Source organism: Simochromis diagramma, unplaced genomic scaffold (genome assembly GCF_900408965.1).
Source record: "Simochromis diagramma unplaced genomic scaffold, fSimDia1.1 OVJJ01000487.1, whole genome shotgun sequence".
Taxonomy (NCBI): Eukaryota; Metazoa; Chordata; class Actinopteri; order Cichliformes; family Cichlidae; genus Simochromis; species Simochromis diagramma.
The window spans coordinates 4,399,959-4,420,124 of NW_024387305.1; the positions used below are offsets into that span (position 1 = coordinate 4,399,959).

At 40.8% G+C, this 20,166-nt stretch overlaps 1 protein-coding gene across 1 annotated transcript in view; it reads left to right on the plus strand.

Moving 5' to 3' along the window:
* xylt1 (xylosyltransferase I) overlaps window positions 1-20,166 on the plus strand; it is a 79,590-nt gene that overhangs the window by 25,297 nt on the left and 34,127 nt on the right. The window contains exon 2 of the mRNA XM_040004387.1: window positions 17,126-17,702. Coding sequence (XP_039860321.1) covers window positions 17,126-17,702 — 577 coding nt within the window. The remainder of the gene's footprint in view (window positions 1-17,125; window positions 17,703-20,166) is intronic.

Genomic DNA, 20,166 nt, shown 5'->3' on the forward strand with positions numbered 1-20,166 from the left:
TACATCTGCAGCTGGGATGGGGGCGATGAAGAAATCCTGGTGTCCAGCAACCCCTCTGTTAAGCAAGATGGCTGTAACGCATTGCTGCTAATTACACACACACACACAAACACAAGCTCATAAATGTGCTTTCAACTAAATGAGTGGTGTCTGAGGGCTTTTCTTTGTCTCTTCTGGCCTCAATCTGTGGACAAATTACAGACATTATTGGCTGCAAAAGAGACTCCCTGTCTACCTCCATCTTTACCTCTTTCACACTGAGCCGGGCTTGGCATGTCCCTGCGCACCCCTGCTGTGGAGAAGGAAATGAGAGCCAGAAATGTTGCTGATGTGTCCTGCAAAGCGCTGGGTTTTTAGGCTTTGATGCCAGCCAGGTGGTGGAGGGGATATTAAGGTGCCCTTTAAGGGTAGAAATGGGGGAGGTGAACATTGTAATTTGACCAGATTGTGTTGCAGCTTGTTTTGGGTGTGGCCTGGTCAGGCAGCCCTGCTGTCTACACACGTCTTTTGATGTTGGGTTTAAAAGGTTTGGTGAGATTTTAGAGAGACTCCATGGTGTTTTGAGGTGGGATTAGTTTTGAAAAGTCAACACTGAGGGGAAAAGCGTACTTGTTCTCTAGAACCTTGGCAGTTAATTTAACAGTTTCCACAGAATCTGATGTTGCGTCTATGTAAATGATGCCAAAAGTGTGTTATATATGCAAAAATAGGTAGATCTTATCGGTATTAAAGGCAGTCCACTCATTCCACTCAGAGTTTGGCATGAATAAAAAGCCACATATTGGCGGGACAGGCAAAAAAAAAAAGAGAAAATCCATCAATCCATCAAGCAGTGCTGCTTCATAGCTTACCAAAGTCGTGCTAAAACAAAAAAGATTTTGACAGATTTTGAGCGCTGTGTACCACATAAAATCGGTTCGAGGTCAGTAAGCACAACCAGAATTCATACATAAGGTGCACCGGATTATAAGGCGCACTGTCAATTTTTGAGAAAATTGAAGCATTTTAAATGCACCTATTAGTGTGGAAAATACGATATATATTTCATTCTCTTATTTTTTTTGAGACACCAGTTGAACACTGAGAACAGCACTCTCCCATCTCACTTTAACTTTTACTTTGATCTCTGTAAATGTGTGGAGGGCAAACAGTTTCAAAGGGAGGATCTCACAAAGACAAGCTCTGATTATGACACACAGCGGGAGTGTGATGTTATTGTCTGCTAAGAATGGCATAACTTTACAACATCTTTACAGAGCAACTTGTTTGTTGCTAGGTCAGTGTTTCAAATCTCTCTTATCTGATCTTTAATGCCTCAAACTCACCATTATGTTCTGTATTTCCCATAAAATGCCAAGAAAAGTGTTATTTTAGAGAACCTTTGTGACCCTGGTAAAACTGTAGTTAAGCAGTGAAATCTCTAGATTTTATTTGGGCAAAAGAAAACCATTCTGTTACAAATTGATGTGTTTTTTGTTTTGTTTTGTTTTTTCAAAGCCATAGTGCAAAATTTTCATTCTGTAAATTCTATTATTGTGGCCTGTTGATTTTTTTTTCTGTGTGTGTTTCTGATAATTGTGAAAACAGCTTAAAGGCTGAAATCACCTCTGTGCCTCAGGATTGTCTCTGTTGGACAGTGGGGCCTTCAATCATTTAGAAGTTTTAATGATCTGGGTGTCAGGCCTGAAGATCGTATCAGCCATCTGTGCTCTCGTTATTGCTAGCTTAGGTTCTTAACTCCTCACCTTCACTTTCTTCCCCTCCAACTGCTTTCCCTGTTTTGCTCTGATCTTTATCTACCTGTCATTCTGCTTGACAGATAACTTCTGGACTTCTGTGACTTTAGACAGTTATTAACTGCATTCCTCTAAAGCAGTAGATTGTTATTTAAGTCTATTTTATTACATTTTTAGAGGCGACAGCATAAACGTGTTACACATTGGCAGTGTGTCTCACAGGATCACAGCTGTTTGGAGAAAAGTCATTCGTTTGTGTGCATTTTTTGTTCAAATGCAAATCTGACGTGACTTCCAAATGACTTGATTATAATCATTTGGAAAATTATATTCAAGACGAATGTTTAACTGCTCAGCATGCAGAATGCATTAAGCAAATGTAAATGTAACAACTGAACCATTCACACTTTTGAAAAAGTAATTTTTAGAGTTTTTCTGCTTCAGTAAACATTTGTGCTGCACCCTGACAGATTTGCATCCCCAATTCTCTCAGCAGATATCCAACCAGAAACTTCCTCTGCACACTATTTCTGATTCCTGCATGACAGCACCAACTGTTTTCTGTCTGTCTGAGATGAAATCATTATAAGGGACCAGACTTAAATGATCTCCTGGGGAAATAATTGGCCCTCTTAAGGGGTCTTCATTCATACTGTAATGCAGTGGTAGGCAAATAGCAGTAAGGGAACCCAATCTAATCCTCCAAGAAAAATATTTGCCACGCTAACAGTGAAGCCGTTTCTTCTTTCATCGTCTAATTCAAGACCTTTGCCTATTTTTCACAAATCTACTGTTAGTTAGCAACGTTATACCACCCAATATATAACAACAAAAATGACTCTGTAGCAATAAATATAATTTCATGTTTTAAACATAATTATGAAGCTGAACAACTAACCACAACTGAGGTGAATAAATTAAGCAGGTCACCAATTATTTGTTATCTACTGCGGGAACTTGCAGTTCTTTTAGGGCGGCCTGCAGGTTTGTGCGTGTTCAGACTTCACAAACGGCCTCTGAAGGACCTCTTTCAGGGCTGTTTTTTGGGTAGAATTGGTTCAACTCAGAACAAACACCATTTTTGGAAAATAAAATAAAATAAAAGGATCAAAAGCAACAGTATGAACAGACTGCTTCGCTCGCTCTTGCCATCACAATGCAAAATTCGCCATGTAGGTGGCCTAAACAAACAGGAGTGCAGAAAACACTATTTCCTCCCGTTTTAGACATTTTCATTAAGTCTTGCCGCTATCTAAAATTGACAATTTAACATGTGTCAATTCTCCCTGACCATGTAATTATTAGCTCTTGCATAACCTTGTGAGGGCCTCATATATTGATTGCTGAACAGCGATATAGACTTTTGCTTTGAGACTTGAACAGATGATGCTTTGCGTCAACTCATTTTGACCCGATGAAAAGATTGCAAATCTTTTTTCTTTGGCGGCATTAGAAAATACCAGTTTATGTCTCCTTTATAATATTTAAATAAAACATTATGATTGACACCTGAGTGAAGCGAAATAAATCTCAAATAAATCTCTAAGCTTCTTTAGCCCGAAGGATCGTATGATTCAGTCATCTACCTTTAGCTCAGGAAGTTGTCTAATCTCAGCTAAATGGTTTTGCATACATAGAGAGATAAATACTCTCAGCTATAACTCCTCCTTTATCTTTCCTGTAGCAATCTGTAGTTTGGCCTGTAAGAACAAGCAAGAACATTATGCATCCTAACTATCTTTTCATCACCTTTTCACTGTGAGTCTGTCAGTTCTCCAGAATTAATTTGCAATCCGGGTATAAATGGACAAGATAGGAACGTAACTTCTGTTCATAATACGCGTGTTCGTTGTATTAGTGCGACCCAGGTCACTGGCAATTTATGCCATTTGCAAAATTGTTCCCCAGCAAAATATCTACTGTTGTTGCATGGTCCTTGATGTAGTCATGTACCATTCTTTACATTTACACTGAGTAAAGAGGAGAACAAGTTAAAGCATGTGTGGCAAGAGATGCAGCTAAATTCATCCGTGTAATTAACAGGTGCCTTTCATCCCCATGACAACATGTGTATTAGTCACTAGATCAAAACAATTTGAACTAATACCCCGAGCTGTGATTATCTCACACAGAAAGTGTTTGTTTCATGTTTGTTAATCAGGAAGCAAAACCTATAAAGAAAATTATGAAACAGCAGGTAGAAAATTAGGCTGTGGCACAAGAAAAGGGTGATTTTTTTGTTTTCTGGTGCCAATCTGTTAGCACTAATCCAGGAACCTTTTAACAGATTAACAGTGTTACACAAGGAGTATTTGTTGGTTTACTGTACGTTTCCATGAGCCTGTGCTGTTCTCATTCTGTTCCCATTGCAATAAAAGATCCCTGTTTGAATTTCAAGTTGAAGCTTACATGTTCGCTGTGTTCCCCGTGTCGGTTTTCACTATAAAAGGAGGACGCATCCACCATGACATCACACATTTTGCAGCTTCAGCATTAGCGTTTTGCTCGCCACCATGTTGGGTTTTTTGTTTTGTTTTGTTTTTTTCTTAGAGCCAGCATTTGCCTCTTATGTATGGAAGGGTGAAGCGCTAATTTATCGGTTAACAGAAACTAGCTTGGTTCGAAGGCTACGTTCACAAAGTCTGCAACGCACAGATACACATATTCCCTAATTAGTGTCACGGATTGACCTAGTAAAATACTAGTATTTCCCTCACCACTTCTAGGGGGTTGTTACTTCTTAGCAAACCACAATATTAGTCAACCAGTACATGGAAATTGGTCCAAAACACACAGACAGCACACACACAGTGGACGGAGCCAGTGGATGAGACAAGAGTCAACTCCAGCTGCCTGTCTCAGAACTGCTGTCAGTCAATGCATTTTTTGCTCCTTCTGCGTCATTTTCATTTATCAGCTCTGGAAGATGCCCCGAGGATTACTCTGGGTGCTACAGCTTTCTTCTATAGGCTAAAGACTTATATGTTATTTTAATAATAATGTGTACTTTATTAATCCTGTAGGGGATTGCTTAGTCCTCTGCATTTAACCCATACACTCAGTGAAGCAGTGGGCAGCTACCAATCCACCACCCGGGGAGCAGTGTGTAGAGACAGTACCTTGCTCAGGGTTACCTCAGGTTTGATTTGAACCCCCGACCTTCCGATCACGGGGCAAACACTCTACCTACTGAGCAATCCCTGCGCAACATGCTGTAAATAAAAGCAGTCAGAATATCAAAAAGGCGTACCATAGCAAGAAGTAAAACCGGGGAGAGTTTCTACTATAACCACTGAGTAATACTACCCCAGATGTGACTGAGCTTTCTCTGCAGAGCTATTCTGTCACCATATTTTATGCCACTGACTGCCTGGACCCTGTATAAAATACACCTCTTCTAAACGCTATAGCAGTTTGTCTTATTTCCCAGAGGCTCTTTCTCTGTATTCTGCACATTGTCTTATTTTTTGGACATATATTAAATGCATTACATCATTCATATGTGTGACATGGCCTCATACAAATAGCAGACGAGCCAAGAAATGTGAATTTCTCTCTGGGATCAATAAAGTTATCCTTATTCATAAATAGTCCATCATTCTAAATATACCATAAATGTGTATGTGAGCAAGAATAGTTTTGCCCCCATGGCCCACTGGCAAACTAGGATAAAATGGGAATTTAAACCAATGTTTTAGCCAAATTGCATTTTCATGATTGTTAAAGTGAAAGAGAATCCAAATGATTATAAATTATCCTCAGTATATCTTTTCTGTATATGCAAGACTACAAGAAAGAGGCAGCAGAGTTTGTCATCTGGAAGTCTGCAATTTCACGGCAATCGATGAAAATAGTTTTTGAGATACTTCAGCGTGAAACTGGTGGCTTGCCCAACCATTTGTCAGATTGACGTTGCCATTCACAGAGCCTAGCCGTGTGCATGACTAAATACATTTCTAAAAATTCTGAATATTTCTAGAAGGTTTGTCGTGGTGCAATTTAAGCCTGTGCCAAATACCCTTTTTTGAGCTTTGAAGCTTCGGGAGTCATCAGTAGTGAACATTTGACGCTTGTAATGTTACTGTGAAAAAAGCATGACGAGGTGTTGCTTTTGTTGCGATTTCAGCTGTTTTTTTATGTGTAAAAAAAGTTTGAAGCAACAAAATGTTTCTTCCTGCCCCCTTTTTTTTGTCCTTTTTGGCATCTCCGATAAAAACGTCACTACCTGTTCTGTCACAAAAAGCAACAGACACAGCTCTTTAACTTAATGCACATTTGCACCCAAAAAAGTCCAGTTGGTCACCAGGGAGTTTTTGTGTTTTTCATGTTACGCAATAATGTGATTCTAGAGGCCTGTCCCGCAGAATTTGTGGTTGCATAGTGGAAGTGGAAGTGAAACCGTAATGCACAGCCTTGATATATTTGCACATCATTAGCATGCTATTCTGAAACACAAGGCACAAGAGTGAATTTGCACATGCACGCTGTATTTAACCCAATCCTTACTGTATATCACAGTCATGAAAGGGCATTGTTTACTGTAGAGCCATATCCAGTCTGACTTCTCCAGTAGGGTCACACTAGGGTCATGGTATACTGCATCACTGCTATGCCACACAGAATCCTGGTATTTCAGCTGTTTTCTGACACACTCACTGCAGAGCTTACATCATAATTTCACATGTTGCTTCCACCAGACTATTAATGCTGTAGAAAGAAAGCAAATGTCCCAGCCCTTTCCTTACCGTTCTGCTTTTTCTCTTGGTCTTTATCCTACACTACCCCCTCCATCCTCTTCTATTTGTAATCTCTGTTTATCATTTCCACACCCTCCCTCCCTTTTTCTGTTATTCTTATCCCCTGGTCTCTTTGGATGGTATGTAAAATGTTTGTGAAGGGCCCTTGGTCCTTGTATCATACCTCCTTTGCATTACTATACATTAGCAGTAAGATCCCTCTGTGCTGTCGGACCATGTGGTCTCAATGCATAGAAGAGACCCTGTGTTGTCATTCCTTTTAGCGGGCACCCATGATGTCACGGGGCCTTCATCTTTCACACACACACATACACACACTATACACAGAGATGCAGCCCCTCCCCCACCCGCTTTTCTTCTCATCGCCGTGGTGAATGGAATTGCATGGCTGTGCAGTTCAATCACTGTCAAGTGCAAAGAAAAGGGGTCTCTTGTGCAAAATTTCATGATTCACAATTGATTAAATAGGGGTGTCATTTCATGGCTGAACAGGGAGGTGTGCAGTGGGGGGAGTAAGGCGTTTTCATGCCCTTGCAAGATATGGCTCAGAAATCGCTTGATGGGGCCTATTCAAAGCTGGAGATGTAAAGTTCTGGGGGTTTATTCACAGAGGAAAATAAGAGGTTGGTATATGAGAGAGAAAGGGTAAAGAGACACAGTGGGAGAATTGCCAGTATCTTCTAACAGCCTGTTAAAGGACTTTCATGCTCTTGTGAGATATGGGCCTAATATACTGTATATAAGCTGTGTGATTTAGATTCCTGTTGTCATCTGTAAATTGCAAACATTCACCCATCTGCGAGGTAGAGGAGGACAGGGGACAAAACGATGATGATGGTTTTAAAGGACTGAGCATAGTTAGACACCAGACAGTCAGACATTCATGATCAATATGTGAAGAGCAAATTTTGAGCATTAATTCAAGTATTTTACACCAATTCTTAAGTAAATGCAGTCATTAACATTTAAGGATTGTTTAATTTGAGGATGAAAATCAGAAGATGACTGCCTGGCTTCACCAAATGCTTTGTTTCCTCCTTTGAGATGCTGTGCCAGGCCTTTACTGCAGTCACCTCCAGCTGCTGCTTCCTTTTGCATTTAGCGTTTCATGTAATACCTGAAAAACATATTGTACTGGGTTGAGATCAGATCAGAAGAATGTCCCATTTCTTCGCCCTGAGAAACTCTTGGGCTTCTTTTATGCTTTGTCTCATTATCATTTGCAGTGTGAAACGCTGCCCAATCAGTTTTGCAGAGTACACTCCTGTACACTTCAGAATTGACTTTGCTACTTCTGTCAGCAGTCACATCATCAATAAACGCAGCCTTACATACCCATGCCAACAGGGATGTGGTGTGCTTGGGATCATGACCTCTTTTTCTCCTTCTCCATACTTTAATTTCCTGTTATTCTGGATAAAAGATAAACTTTGTTTCAAACTTGCTCATACCTTTATTAATTCTCTCTGTCTTTGTGTGTCTTTCACTTGCAGTGACCTCTATTTGGAGCTCATATTTAAAAATTATGATAAAAAGCTAAAAATACAAATTCAACAGTTTGAATCAACTTCCGACACTATGTCTGCTTCATTTGTCCTGAAATAACAAAGGAATAGCCCTCACCTGCTCATGAAACGGTTTGCCCACTTAATTTTGAGCCTGTTAAAATAGAGGACTATAATATTTATTATATTGGTTGCGATTCCTAAAAGGTTAATGGTTAATTTTTGTAAAACCCATGAAAGCTTTTTGCAGCTGGAAGTCTATTCTTCCGTGAAACTGGATTGGTATACAGAGGCAAAATCGGAAAAAGGTGGAAAAGGTCTTTGTCCAAATTATGGACCCAACTCTAAATGTTTGACTCAAATATTTCCAAGCTATCAGAATTGACATGAGGAAATATACAAACTTGAGGGACAAATATATTTGTCAAGAAACAGCAAATAGTGGGGACACAAGAGGGGAAAATACTCCCGGCATTTTATTTATTTCTATCAGCTTGCATCAGGTCAAGACCACAATGTAATTACCACATAATGCACAAGCACAAGCATTGCAAGGGCCATTTTGTCGGCCATCCAAAGGTTCAGCAGTAGTGCAGCTGCAGTCTCCACAATCGCTGCAGCACATGTCCAGCTAAATCACTGGACATGTTGGTAGGCAAGAAGTGAAGCAGCTCATGGCGGTGAGAAGACAGACACACAACCTGACCACTAGCGGCACACTTTTTTTTTTCTTTTTTTTTTTTCTTGTACAAAATAACAACTACAGCACTTATTTTACATGTCAACAAAAAGTTATATACAGGTATAAGTGGTTAAGAACAAAGCAGCCATCGAACAAAGAACAAAAGAACAGTATACAGGTCAGAAATACCATAAAGCAGCATATAAGTACAGTTAGGTGACCTATCATATAAAAGTAAAAAACAAAAAAAAAGTATCCACATACAATCTAGCTACATCAACTGAAAAGCTGCATCAAAAATTCAAGTAAGGTGTGAGCTTTATTTAAGTCTAATGAAGCCTTCCACAGCAGGACTTCATTTTTAAATCCAGCAAAAATCGGAGTAATTTTCAAGAAGCGACATTTGTGAATGAAAAATTTTGCAACTATAAATAAGTTGTTAATCCCAAATTCTATTTTTTTTTCTGTTTGCAGGCCAAATCTAATTACTTGAAAGGTTAGAGAAGGGCAGTCAATATTTTTGGAGGTTAACCAGTACTGAAAATCATCACAAAAAGATGTGGAACTTTCACATGAATAAAAAAGATGCTCTGTAGTCTCAATATCAGTATTGCAGAAATTGCATGCGTTCGTATCTATATTGAATTTCTTGTGAAGATAGTCATTGGACGGCATTTACAATTTTAAAGTAATTTTCTTTTGCTTTAGGTGGAATTGGAAAAGAAAGATACTTAGTCAAAATTAGCGGCACACTTTAGCACCGGAGGTTTACATAAAGCTTTTATTTTGATATTTCCGTTGACCCGTACCATAAATTTGCATTTTAGCTAAATATTTAGTTTACCGTAGCATTTAGATTTAACATTTAGATTTAAATATAATATTTAGATTTAACATTTACAATTGTGTTTGTAAATGTTTGTAAATATTTTAATAAATGTTGTAGAAAAATGACTCGAAAAAACACGTTTTTGTAAGATTTTGAGCTAAATGTGGAAAAATGTTGCCGTTAATTTCAGCGTGTTTCAGTTTACAAACAGTGCCCCATAGCTTAAACCTATTTTGTCCCAGATATTTTAATCACAATGACTACCAGCTTAGAACAACCTGTCTTAAGTGTGGCATTGTCACATTTAATAACGAGTTACTGTAAGATTTTTTTTTTTGACTTCATAATCCCATAGATAGTTAGCTGGTTTTACAAGTTATCTCATGTTTACATTCACTGTTTAGTCTACATAGTTTTTTGCCACATTTTGACTAGTTGTGTGATGCTAGCTGTTGGTTTGGGAAGCATTGCTATCTCAGTGTTACATTTTTGAAGAAGCCTCAACTCGAGTAAGGGAGCAGTGCGAGGATTTCAGGGTAATGGGCCGTAGTTGCTGACCCAAAAAAACATTGTCTTACATTCAAAAAACATTGTCTTACATTGTCATTTAAAAACAAAAAAACAATGACTGTACAATAACTGGTGCGTTTTCCTCTTTCCAAGGTCTTGATTTAATAATGCTAATGGATTAGTAAGCTATTTTTTGCTGTTTGCCATGCATTGAAATGTTTTGGTGGAAATTAATTTGCAAATTGCACTTTTCTTTTTTCTTTTTACAGTTCTTTCTGCTATACATAAAAACTGAAACACTCCCAGCATTACTCTCAGTACTCTGCCGGGCTCTTGCTCCTCCACAGACACAAACACAAGCAGTCCTCAGGACAAATGTGACTTGCACTGAACAAGGCTCACATGTGACTGGTGTGCACATGTGTGTGTTCAGACGTCTGTGTGTACAGTACTGTGTGGTGCGTGTGTGTGTTTTTATTAATCCATCTATGTAAGCTTCTGAGCTTCCAAGTAAAGATTTTTAACAGGAGAAGGCAAACCAAACCTTATGAGACTCAGGCGTGCCAGCCTTATTTTTGCCTCATGCTTTGGGGATTTTAGCTCTAACATTGTTCTCGGTATGAATTTCATTGTTGCTGTACACAGTCAGAATAAATCTTTAGGGTTATTTAAGGCTATCTCTCAACTCTATTTCTCTTTAATCCACTTTAGGCGGAAAGTATGAGAAAAGAAAAATGTTGATATAAAAACAGTTTTTTATCATTTTTCAAATGTCGAAGTCACCTAAGGTCATTTTCACAGCATTGAGTGGATTCTAAATTATACTGTGTCCATTAAGTGACTCATTTACATTTTAAACATTTATCTGATGTTGTTATCCAGAGTGACTAATAGTAAATGCAAGAGATGAATTAGCTTAAATTCCTCGATTTCAAATGCCCAAAACAACGAGCAATAAGGATTTTAATGGTGCAGAGTGTAAGCCAGGAATACAAATCTATAGTAATACATGAAGTAAGAAACAGAGAGAGCAAATGATTTCCCGCATTGCAGGAGGAAGGTGATTAAACAGCAAGGTGGGTTTATTGAACATGGCTGAATATGGTGGATAAAGGCCAAAAACACCCAACTGACAAAGCGACAGGAGGGGGATTGGCCGTTAAACTTTTCTGTCATGTTTTATTGACACAACCTTTGTCTTGTCCTCTTCATTTTTAGATAATACTGTTAGATGACCGATAATTCAGCTCATATGTTTATCCACAACAAAATTGCAGAGTTGGTTGAGAATATCGACACTATCCTATGTTAGATAGAAAAAAAGACATCCTGCAGGTGATTAGTTTAGCTCTGCAGAGCTGTGCAGGTCTGGAAAGAGAAGACAGCATTTATTGAAGTATATTAAACAATATGTTTGATCTGCTTACAAATCTGGGACTTTAAGTATTTGCAGGTACCTTTGTTAACTTCCCACGCTGTGATTGGTCCCCCAGGATCACACTGTCATCACAGTGATCCTCTGTGAATTCCTGAGGCGTCTAAAAGATAGAATTCAGTGCAGGCGACCTGAACTGGTGTTTTCAGTAATTGTAGACAAACCAAAGATTTTCAGACAAAGAACCTGGCAACGATTATGAATCATGGTGGTTTGCTATTGTTTTGCTTTTTCAGAAGCTTGCGGTCACTGTTCCAACAATGAATTCTGCGTCATATCAAAGACTGCTTAAAGATTATTTGAAGCCATGTGTCCGAAGTCTGAAATGGAACCAGAAGCGGGCCTTTCACCGGAATAATGATCCGCACGCAAGCAAATCCACAAAGGAATGGCTCTAAAAGAAGATATGAAGGGTTATGGAATGGATTAGGTGAAGCCTGAGATTTGAATCCCATTAAAATGTTGTGGGAGATTTGAAATAGGCAGCACATGTAAGAAAAGCCACAAACATCTTGTAACCGGAGGAATTTAGCATGGAAGAGTGGTCGAACACTAAGCAGATGTCAGAGAACGGTGCACAGTTATGCGAAACACCTAAATGAAGTTATTACTGCTGAAAGAGTGGAAAAAAGCTATATATTGGGCTTATAAAAATCCACCGTGGAGTAATGGCATGATTTGATTCTTTATATATATAAAGCAATCAAAGGACACAGTTCTTTGAGTGGGCTGAGTATTGTGGATACACAAGAGGGGCTCTGTGGAAACTATTGTAAGGGATCACAATACAAGTACTGTTATGGAATGCAAACATATTGCGAAGTAAGCAAAAGTATTTTTTAATTCCACTGTGGCCTTAAAGAAACCCCCTGGAGAGTCCCCCAGAGTTAATAAGTTTCTTTATGTGTATCTTGATGGCGAGCTTCTCATGCAAAGCTTTCCTGTCCTAATTTTTTTTTAAGAAATAGAAACTTGTCTCTTCCTTCTGTCTGTGGTTTCGAGTGGAGAAGTCTGTGCTTTTTGTCTCCTTGCCTAGCTTAAATTCATGCATTCAAATATAGCCAGTAAAATCATATAATTATATTACAAACATGTCCATCAGGAAGGAGCAGGAAGTCTACTGCAGTGAGTTCACCTCTGCCCTCGTGTTCCGAATACCCACAAGGGTCAGCCTCCGGATCATTACATCTGGAAAATATTTAACATTTACTCAGCTGTTTTACATGTATTTCTGCTTTCTTTTCAACTAGAGCAAACTTCCTTCCCTTCTCTGAAAGCTCACATCATTTTTTTTAGATGTTTGTAACACATTTGCACTCACATACAAAGACACAGTCTGCTTCCGACACTTTTGCTCCAGGGACTTGTGCGCACGTCAAACCCGAACTATTCATTAGGAGCTGCTGCTAATCACGCGTAAACTTGTGACCAGCATCTTCCAGTTTTAGCCTCCGGGAAAGAAGAGTGTTGAAGGGGAAATAACAAAGAGAAAGGTACTGGACGGAATACAATGAACATCTTTTGGGATACAAACAAGTAAAACTGCCACATGAGATTTTTTTTTCTCAAGTAAAACATCAGAAAATATCTCTTTGTAAAATGTGACTGTTCTCATTGTGGGTTAAACTACATTTTAGACCCTTTGAAAGATTTCAGACACTTTGTTTTGAATTGAAGGTCAACCTACTTTGCTACTTTATAAAGAAAAAGCTTCTTTTCTTACCCCCTCCACAGCTAATAAGCTATGATGAGTAAGATCTCTAAGAAGCATTTAGGTTGTCCCCACTCTACCCTGCGTGACTCTCCACGCACTGTCCTGAGGTGTTTGAGCAGCTGTGAATAAGTCTGTCAGTATATCAGTCTCCCGTGTCATGCCAGATGCCACATCTTGCTCAGAGTATTGCAGGGATTCAGTTCAGGTAATTAATCTGAGCTCGTTAGCCACATGGAGGGCAGGTCGTAGCAGAAGTTGGCTTATAAGCTGTTTAGTTGACATAGCAGCCACTCACTCACGCATGGGCAGTACTGTACTTCTTAAAAACCTCAACTGCGTGTTTATGTACATTTTGCCCACAAAGCTGTCAATACACCAGCTTGTGTTGACAGAGCGCAGCTTCCTGGCACACACAGGAGCTTGTCTCAGCTCAGGCCCCATAGGAATGATGTCTTTTAAAAGAAGCGGGCTGGGAGGGTGGGGTGAAACTGATATGTGCTGCTACCTTGCTCTTCTTCACATCTACCGTGAGGCTGCAACAGCAAATGATGGCATTAGGGAGGTGGGGAGGGTGTGGAGCAGATGAACTGCTTTCCCTCCCAGAGCAAGTGATGATACGGCAGAGGGGAGGAGGACAGGGGAGAAGCTGGACAGGTGCTGAGAGAGAGATATGTGCTTTTTTTCTTCTGCTGCATGGGAGATTGCAGGGAATGGAGAGAAAAGGAGAGAGAAAGAGAGCAAAAAAGGACAGGTGAAATATTTCCCCCTGTGGCAGAGGAAATGAGGGAAAGTGGAAAGGGCCAGCTCTGTATTGAGAAATGGACTAAGCCATCCCCAGAGGGGGTTCTGAAATTCCCAGCTCCACAAGGCTTTCTCTAAATGTACCCACTAGTGATAGATGATTTTTACGTTTACCCCCTCTGCTTTTGCCTCAGTCCTCAGCAGAGCTCAGGAAGCTCACTGTCTGCAAGTGTGTGTGTGTGTGTGTGTGTGTGTGTGTGTGTGTGTGTGTGTGTGTGTGTGTGTGTGTGTGTGTTCACGGGCCTGCGCAACCACCTCACTGCATGCCAGACAATCCTGGCTTCGCTTCCCCGACATTCCCAAGGAGCAGAAAACATATCCCCTGTAACAATCGATAGCTCCCCCCCAGCTCCCCGCCCCATCTGCAGCCTGACGCAGCTCTGTCTCCAATGGCCGCCACCGCTATTAATTCTGTGCCCCTCCGCTTCCTGCTTAGTGCCTGGTCCCTGAGATTAAAGAGCAGCGCAGCTACTGGAGTCCTTTACTCACAGGAGGAGGGAGAGGGGGAGGGAGAAGGGAGCCCAGTGTAAAGATTGTTTTGCTAGCTTACAAATACCACTCATTTCTACTTTAGACCACACGGGACCAACCGTGTGGGGCTTTTAGCAGTGTCAGTTAATTGCAGGAAATCTAAACCTGTGATCTTCTTCCCATCCCTTTAAGTGTGTGTAGGGGGGGGGGGCAGTTATGGGAAGTAAAAGAGTTAATAGTTTAAATAGAGTAATCCTATGCTAAAAACTAATGCCACACATTTGCTCAAATGTAATGATTTGCTGTGTTTGTCTACATGATTGCAAACTGAATATATTTGGCTTTTGGAGTGTGGATGCTTCCACACCTGACTCTTGCTGATTCGGCTGTTTGTCTTTATTATTCTCAATTCGAAAGAACTTTAAAGGTTGCTTCTTCTTCGTTTTTTTCTTGATGCTACAAGACAAAGCTCTGATTAAATAATGGAAGAAATCAATCAATGAATGCCAACTGTTGAGCTCGATTTGAAAAGTTCCCCCACACAATTATTAAATAGGAGTTTTCTTTGTGAAGCTTAGCACAGATTAGCTTTGATCAGTAACTTCCTGGATCCACTGAAACGGAAATCACCCAAGAAACAACAATTTTCATAATAGTAGTTTAAAAAAAAATCACGCAGCTAGTATTTGGACTAAATCAGATGATCAGCTGAAGTTTCTTACTTTGCCTCTGCTCACTCAAACGTTATTCCAATTTAACCGTGTCCCTCATCTTCTCATGTCTTTCACTGTAGGAGTCAGAGTGGGAGTATCCCCAGGGCAAACATATGCTGCCTCCACTTTGCTTACACACTCAAGTCTACATTTCTTTTTTTTAATCACAAGAAGCTTGCCCGGTCTCCCATAATCATGAGTGCACACATACTCATTCTACCTCTGCAAACAGCCAGTGACTTGCACTGCATGGATTAGCCTTCTAAAGCATTCCCTTTGAAACTCTGCAAGTAAGGATTTCTTTTTAGGTGATCACTGGCCTAAGCAGCTGTTACACGCAGGATTAGCAGGTTCTGCCATTCAGACAAACATGTTCTGTTTAAACTGGCAGGGCGAAGGAGGTAGAGAAAGACAAGGAGGAGAGGAGAATGGGCGAGGTTACCGGAAGGAGCGGGGATGAAGTTGAGAATAATAACAGGGAAGCAAGAGAGTGGTAGTAAAGGAGGTGTGAGAGACGTGAAATGGGGAACAGATGATGAGAGAAGTGGACCGATATGTGGAGCAGAAGGGATGAGAGGTGAACGGAGCAGAGCAGAAGGGTGGAATCGGGATGTGTGAAGAGAAGTGTGAAGGGCAGGACAGGGGGAAGAGGCAAAGATTTCAGGAGAGGAGAGGCAGAAAGCTTCAATTCAGTGTTGTTAGAACCAAATCTCTGCCAAGGAAGAAGCTTAAAAGGAGCTGATGATAAGCACGTTGTCTTCTCCTTGTTTTCACCCAGGTTTTTGTTTTTTATCTCACCTGTATAATATCAGCCCTCCTTCTGACTCTCTGAGTGTGAAAGTGTGTCATCCAGCCACCTCTGTAATTGCGCTTGTACAAGGTGTTTACAGAGAGAGAAGGTTGATGGGCTGATAACGGGCCTTGCTTTAGGGCCGGAAAGACATTTCCATGCCGAGCCGCCGGCTCACAATGGCTTCTCGCTTGCTTCCCTGGTGTCTCTCGCTTCACCTCCTTCTTTTCTGTCTCACATACATCTTATTGCGCCCACCCCACCCTCCACCTCCCCAGCAATCTTTTCTCTTTTCTGTGTCTGTAAATGGAGAAACACATCTGGGATCTCTGCTGTTCTGAGCTTTATATTTTCACGGCTGCTATTGTCATTTCTTTCCCCCTCGCTTTTTTCCCCCCCTCTCTTGTGTGCCTAGCAAGGGGGATGACAGTGGCGTGGCAGGCAGGCAGCTTTCTTAGTTTTTCATTTGAAGCATCACAGCACATTTCACTGGAACGCGCCGGCTCTTCCCGGGAGAAGAACTCATGCCTGGTGTCAGCGCTCCTTCCTTGCACTCCCCACTATCAGTCATTACCCTTTTTCCTCTTTCTGCTATGCCCCTCTTTTCGCTTTCAGGCTATTCTACTAGAAAGATATCTGAAATTGTACGTTCAGACATGTGCAAACACTATTTGGTAAATGTAGACAAGTTCAGCTTTTCCAGTCAGATGCCACGACGCTACAATTTCTTGGGATTCTCATGTGGCTCCAGTGAAAAAACTGTACACATGTGCGCACACACATACACAAACTGACAGTCATATTTTGGCTCTTTATCCCTACTTGGTAATCTGTTTACGGAGTGCTGGGCCCATTTGAGGGAGAATTTAATTGAAACCGGGGCTAATCTGATGATGGCACAGAGCAGCAGCGCCCTCGGCCCTGCTTCACCTCCAGTTAGGTTGCACCTTGTAGCCCTCACACATAATACCTTGCTACTTCATTTCATGCCTCACGGTTCAATGCAGTGCTGCCCACTCTTACATGCCACATTGATTGTTAATCCAACACTTGATATGCGCTGTTTTCACTCAATTCTGATCTTGTTTTCCTTGTTTATGTCCCCCTTTTCTTCTTCTTATCCCCCCTCCCTCCTCCTTACCCGTTGCTTCCCTTGTCTGTCTCCTTCCTATCTATGTCCAGGATGGATATTACTCCCACCGCCCAAAAGAGAAAAGTAGAGTCGACAGCAACAATGAGAACTCTGTGCCCAAAGACTTTGAAAATATAGACAATAGTAACTTTGGTGCACGCTCACAGCCGCACCGACAGCCTGCAGGGGCCATCAGCAGTAAGCAGCAGCGGGAGCATCTGCAGGAGAAGGCCCACGCCCAGCAGCAGGCCTGGCGGGACAGCTCCCCCGGTCTGGGCCGCAGCTCAAATGAGGTTCTGCCATTAGGCCACCAGCCACTGGCAGTTGGCAACAACGCCTCTTATCCAGTTGGTGGAGGACCGCAGCAGCGCTACCATGCCTCGCAAGCGCAGCAGACCCAGTCACAGCACAGACATCAGCATCCCCACAGGAAGCAAGCAACTGCAGCAACTCTGGAGGTGACCTACGACCAGCCACCTAAGTGTGAGATCAGTGGAAAGGAAGCCATTTCAGCTCTGTCTCGAGCCAAAAGCAAGGAGTGTCGGCAGCAGATCGCTGAGGTGTACTGCAGACACAAGGAGGGGCAGTTAATGCCTGAGAAGGTCACTCGCTACTGCCCAATTGAGGGTAAGTTTTTCATTTTGATTGAAAGAACTGATTGTTTGATTTTAGTGAAAGGGGAGTCGTGCCAAGCTGGCACAGTCACAACTGTCAAACTTCCCCTTTTTCCACTATATCTGTTTGGAGCTCTTAAAAAGCTGCTTTCCAGATCTGAAATACTTCTTTTTAACATTTCATTTTCATGACTAAATATACACTAATCATGACCTTGAAATAGGTACATATCAAGAAGTTATTGAGACTGTGACACTGAAAAATGTAACTAGTCTCTTTCAAGAGTTCTGTGTGGATTTGACTGACTGGCAGCATAAGCAAACAACCCCACAACACATATATATTGTAATTGTTGCTAAACTCAAGCCCCCAGTCAATCCAACCAACTTAATATCAGTTATAAACATGAGGACAATAAAAGAAATCAGGAAATCTCAGATATAAAATAATCAGGGACATTTATCACTTTGTAGATAACCCAATTTATTGCAGTAAGTAGTCTGAATGAAAAAAAAATGGGTTTCCAGGATGTTCAACACCTCACAGTTTAATTATTTACCTGGGATGTATACTTTTATATTAAAACTGCTTTAGGTTTAAGTAAACAAAACAAAATCTGATTTACTTTAAAGGATGAAGGACATTTATTCTCGCCATCATACTGTAAAATACACCAGAACCAATCAAATCAAACAGCTCTGTGACATATAGAAATGTTTTAGATGGTGAGTGGGAACTGCTCTTATTCTTTGAGTATTTCTAAATCTCAAATTTAAGGACTACTCAAATAAATTCAAAGTCAGATAAGTGATCGAGTTTGAGCTGATTTTAGGGCTGTTCGATATAACGATATATATATCGGATGACGATATAAAAACGTCTATCGTTTCATTTTACGCTATCGTTTGTTTCGTGCTGTTGCAAAATAAACTGTTTACGGCAATATTTTTTCATCGTTTTGATGGTCACTGTAGTGGCTATATTCATTTCCTAAAGTTCTCTCTTTCTCTTATATTTAATATAACCACACTACAGACGGACAAGCGCCTGTTTTTATGTATTGTCGTTAGCAACAACGACGGTAACACCATCACGTGTCCGCTTGTTTATTTTCCACGCAAACCTTTCACAATAAAGCTCAAGATCCTGTTGAGACTTTTCAAAATAAACTGAATCACGTGAAAGAGCAGATTATTTACGGATGAGAATGAAAAAAGGAGCCGTCAGGTGCTAAAAAATAAACCTTAGAGTCAAACGTTAGAACAGGCTTTTCCCCGCAGCACGCCGTGTAATAAATACTCACAAAGAAAACGGCGGCTGTTACAACTTATGTCTAGAAATGTGTAGTTTAATGCATTGGTAAAACACTCGACTTCAGATACACTATGCCCAGCTGGAAACACTTCACATACCTGAGATTCACAGAATTTACAGAAAATGTTACATTTTTGTGATTTATATCGTTATCGGATGATAGATGTTTTATATCGGGATATGAGATTTTGGTCATATCGCACAGCCCTAGCTGATTTGTCTAGCAAACAGACTTTACTTTTTTATTATTTTAAAATATACCAACAAAGCTTGGTATAAAGGGTGTAGTCTGACAGACATGGATGGTCAAATAGTTCCTGCTCTTGTAACTGCAATTTCTCATCAAAAGCAAGAGCTGTCCTTTTTGCTGATGTCTGTGTAATTGGTGAAGTAAATTTGTTGGAGGAAATTGAGATGCTGTCTGTATTTGATTCAAATTGGTTTTCCATTTTCATTTGTTTTTTCAAGCTGGCCACAAAACATAGGTTCCCCTTGGTTTTGCACACACACACACGGACACACACACACAATTTTTCCTAAGAGTTTATAGACATCTGCAGTCTGGTTGTAGATTCTGTAAACAAAATCTGTTGCGGCTGCAGCCTTCAGTGAGCACCACGCATCAGCGGCCATGTTTAAGTGAACATCACATACACACCATCACATGTGCCCGCATGGGAGTGGACTGAATACAGCATGGACAGCAGGGGAGGAGGAGAAAGCTATTCAATACCTTGTCTGTCAGGCACCTTCCCAGCCCTCGTTCATGTTTTATAACTTGAAGAGGCACGTATCTAACTGTAGCTACTTTTGTGCATGTCCCGTCCCAGGAGCAGGAGAATGTGCCTCCGCCTGAGCTTGTGTCATCGCACACAGCAGCTCACCATCTCACTCAAACTGATAGTTTGATCAAAAGCGACATAGATATTGAAAAGGGCTTTCCCCTGGTGGCAGGGCTGTGACAATACGACGACAAAATTAAATCACTTTTCTTTCTCTCTGTCTGCCAGCCTGCTGCCTGCCAATGTGTTATTCACAATTCGAGTCCTAATCTCGTTAGCCCAAAATTGTCCAATTTGATTTAATGTGCATTCTGTCCTTGAGGCCTTTGCTAAATTAGCAATTGTGTCAGTTCTTTATGTGCATCATTGAATACAGGAGG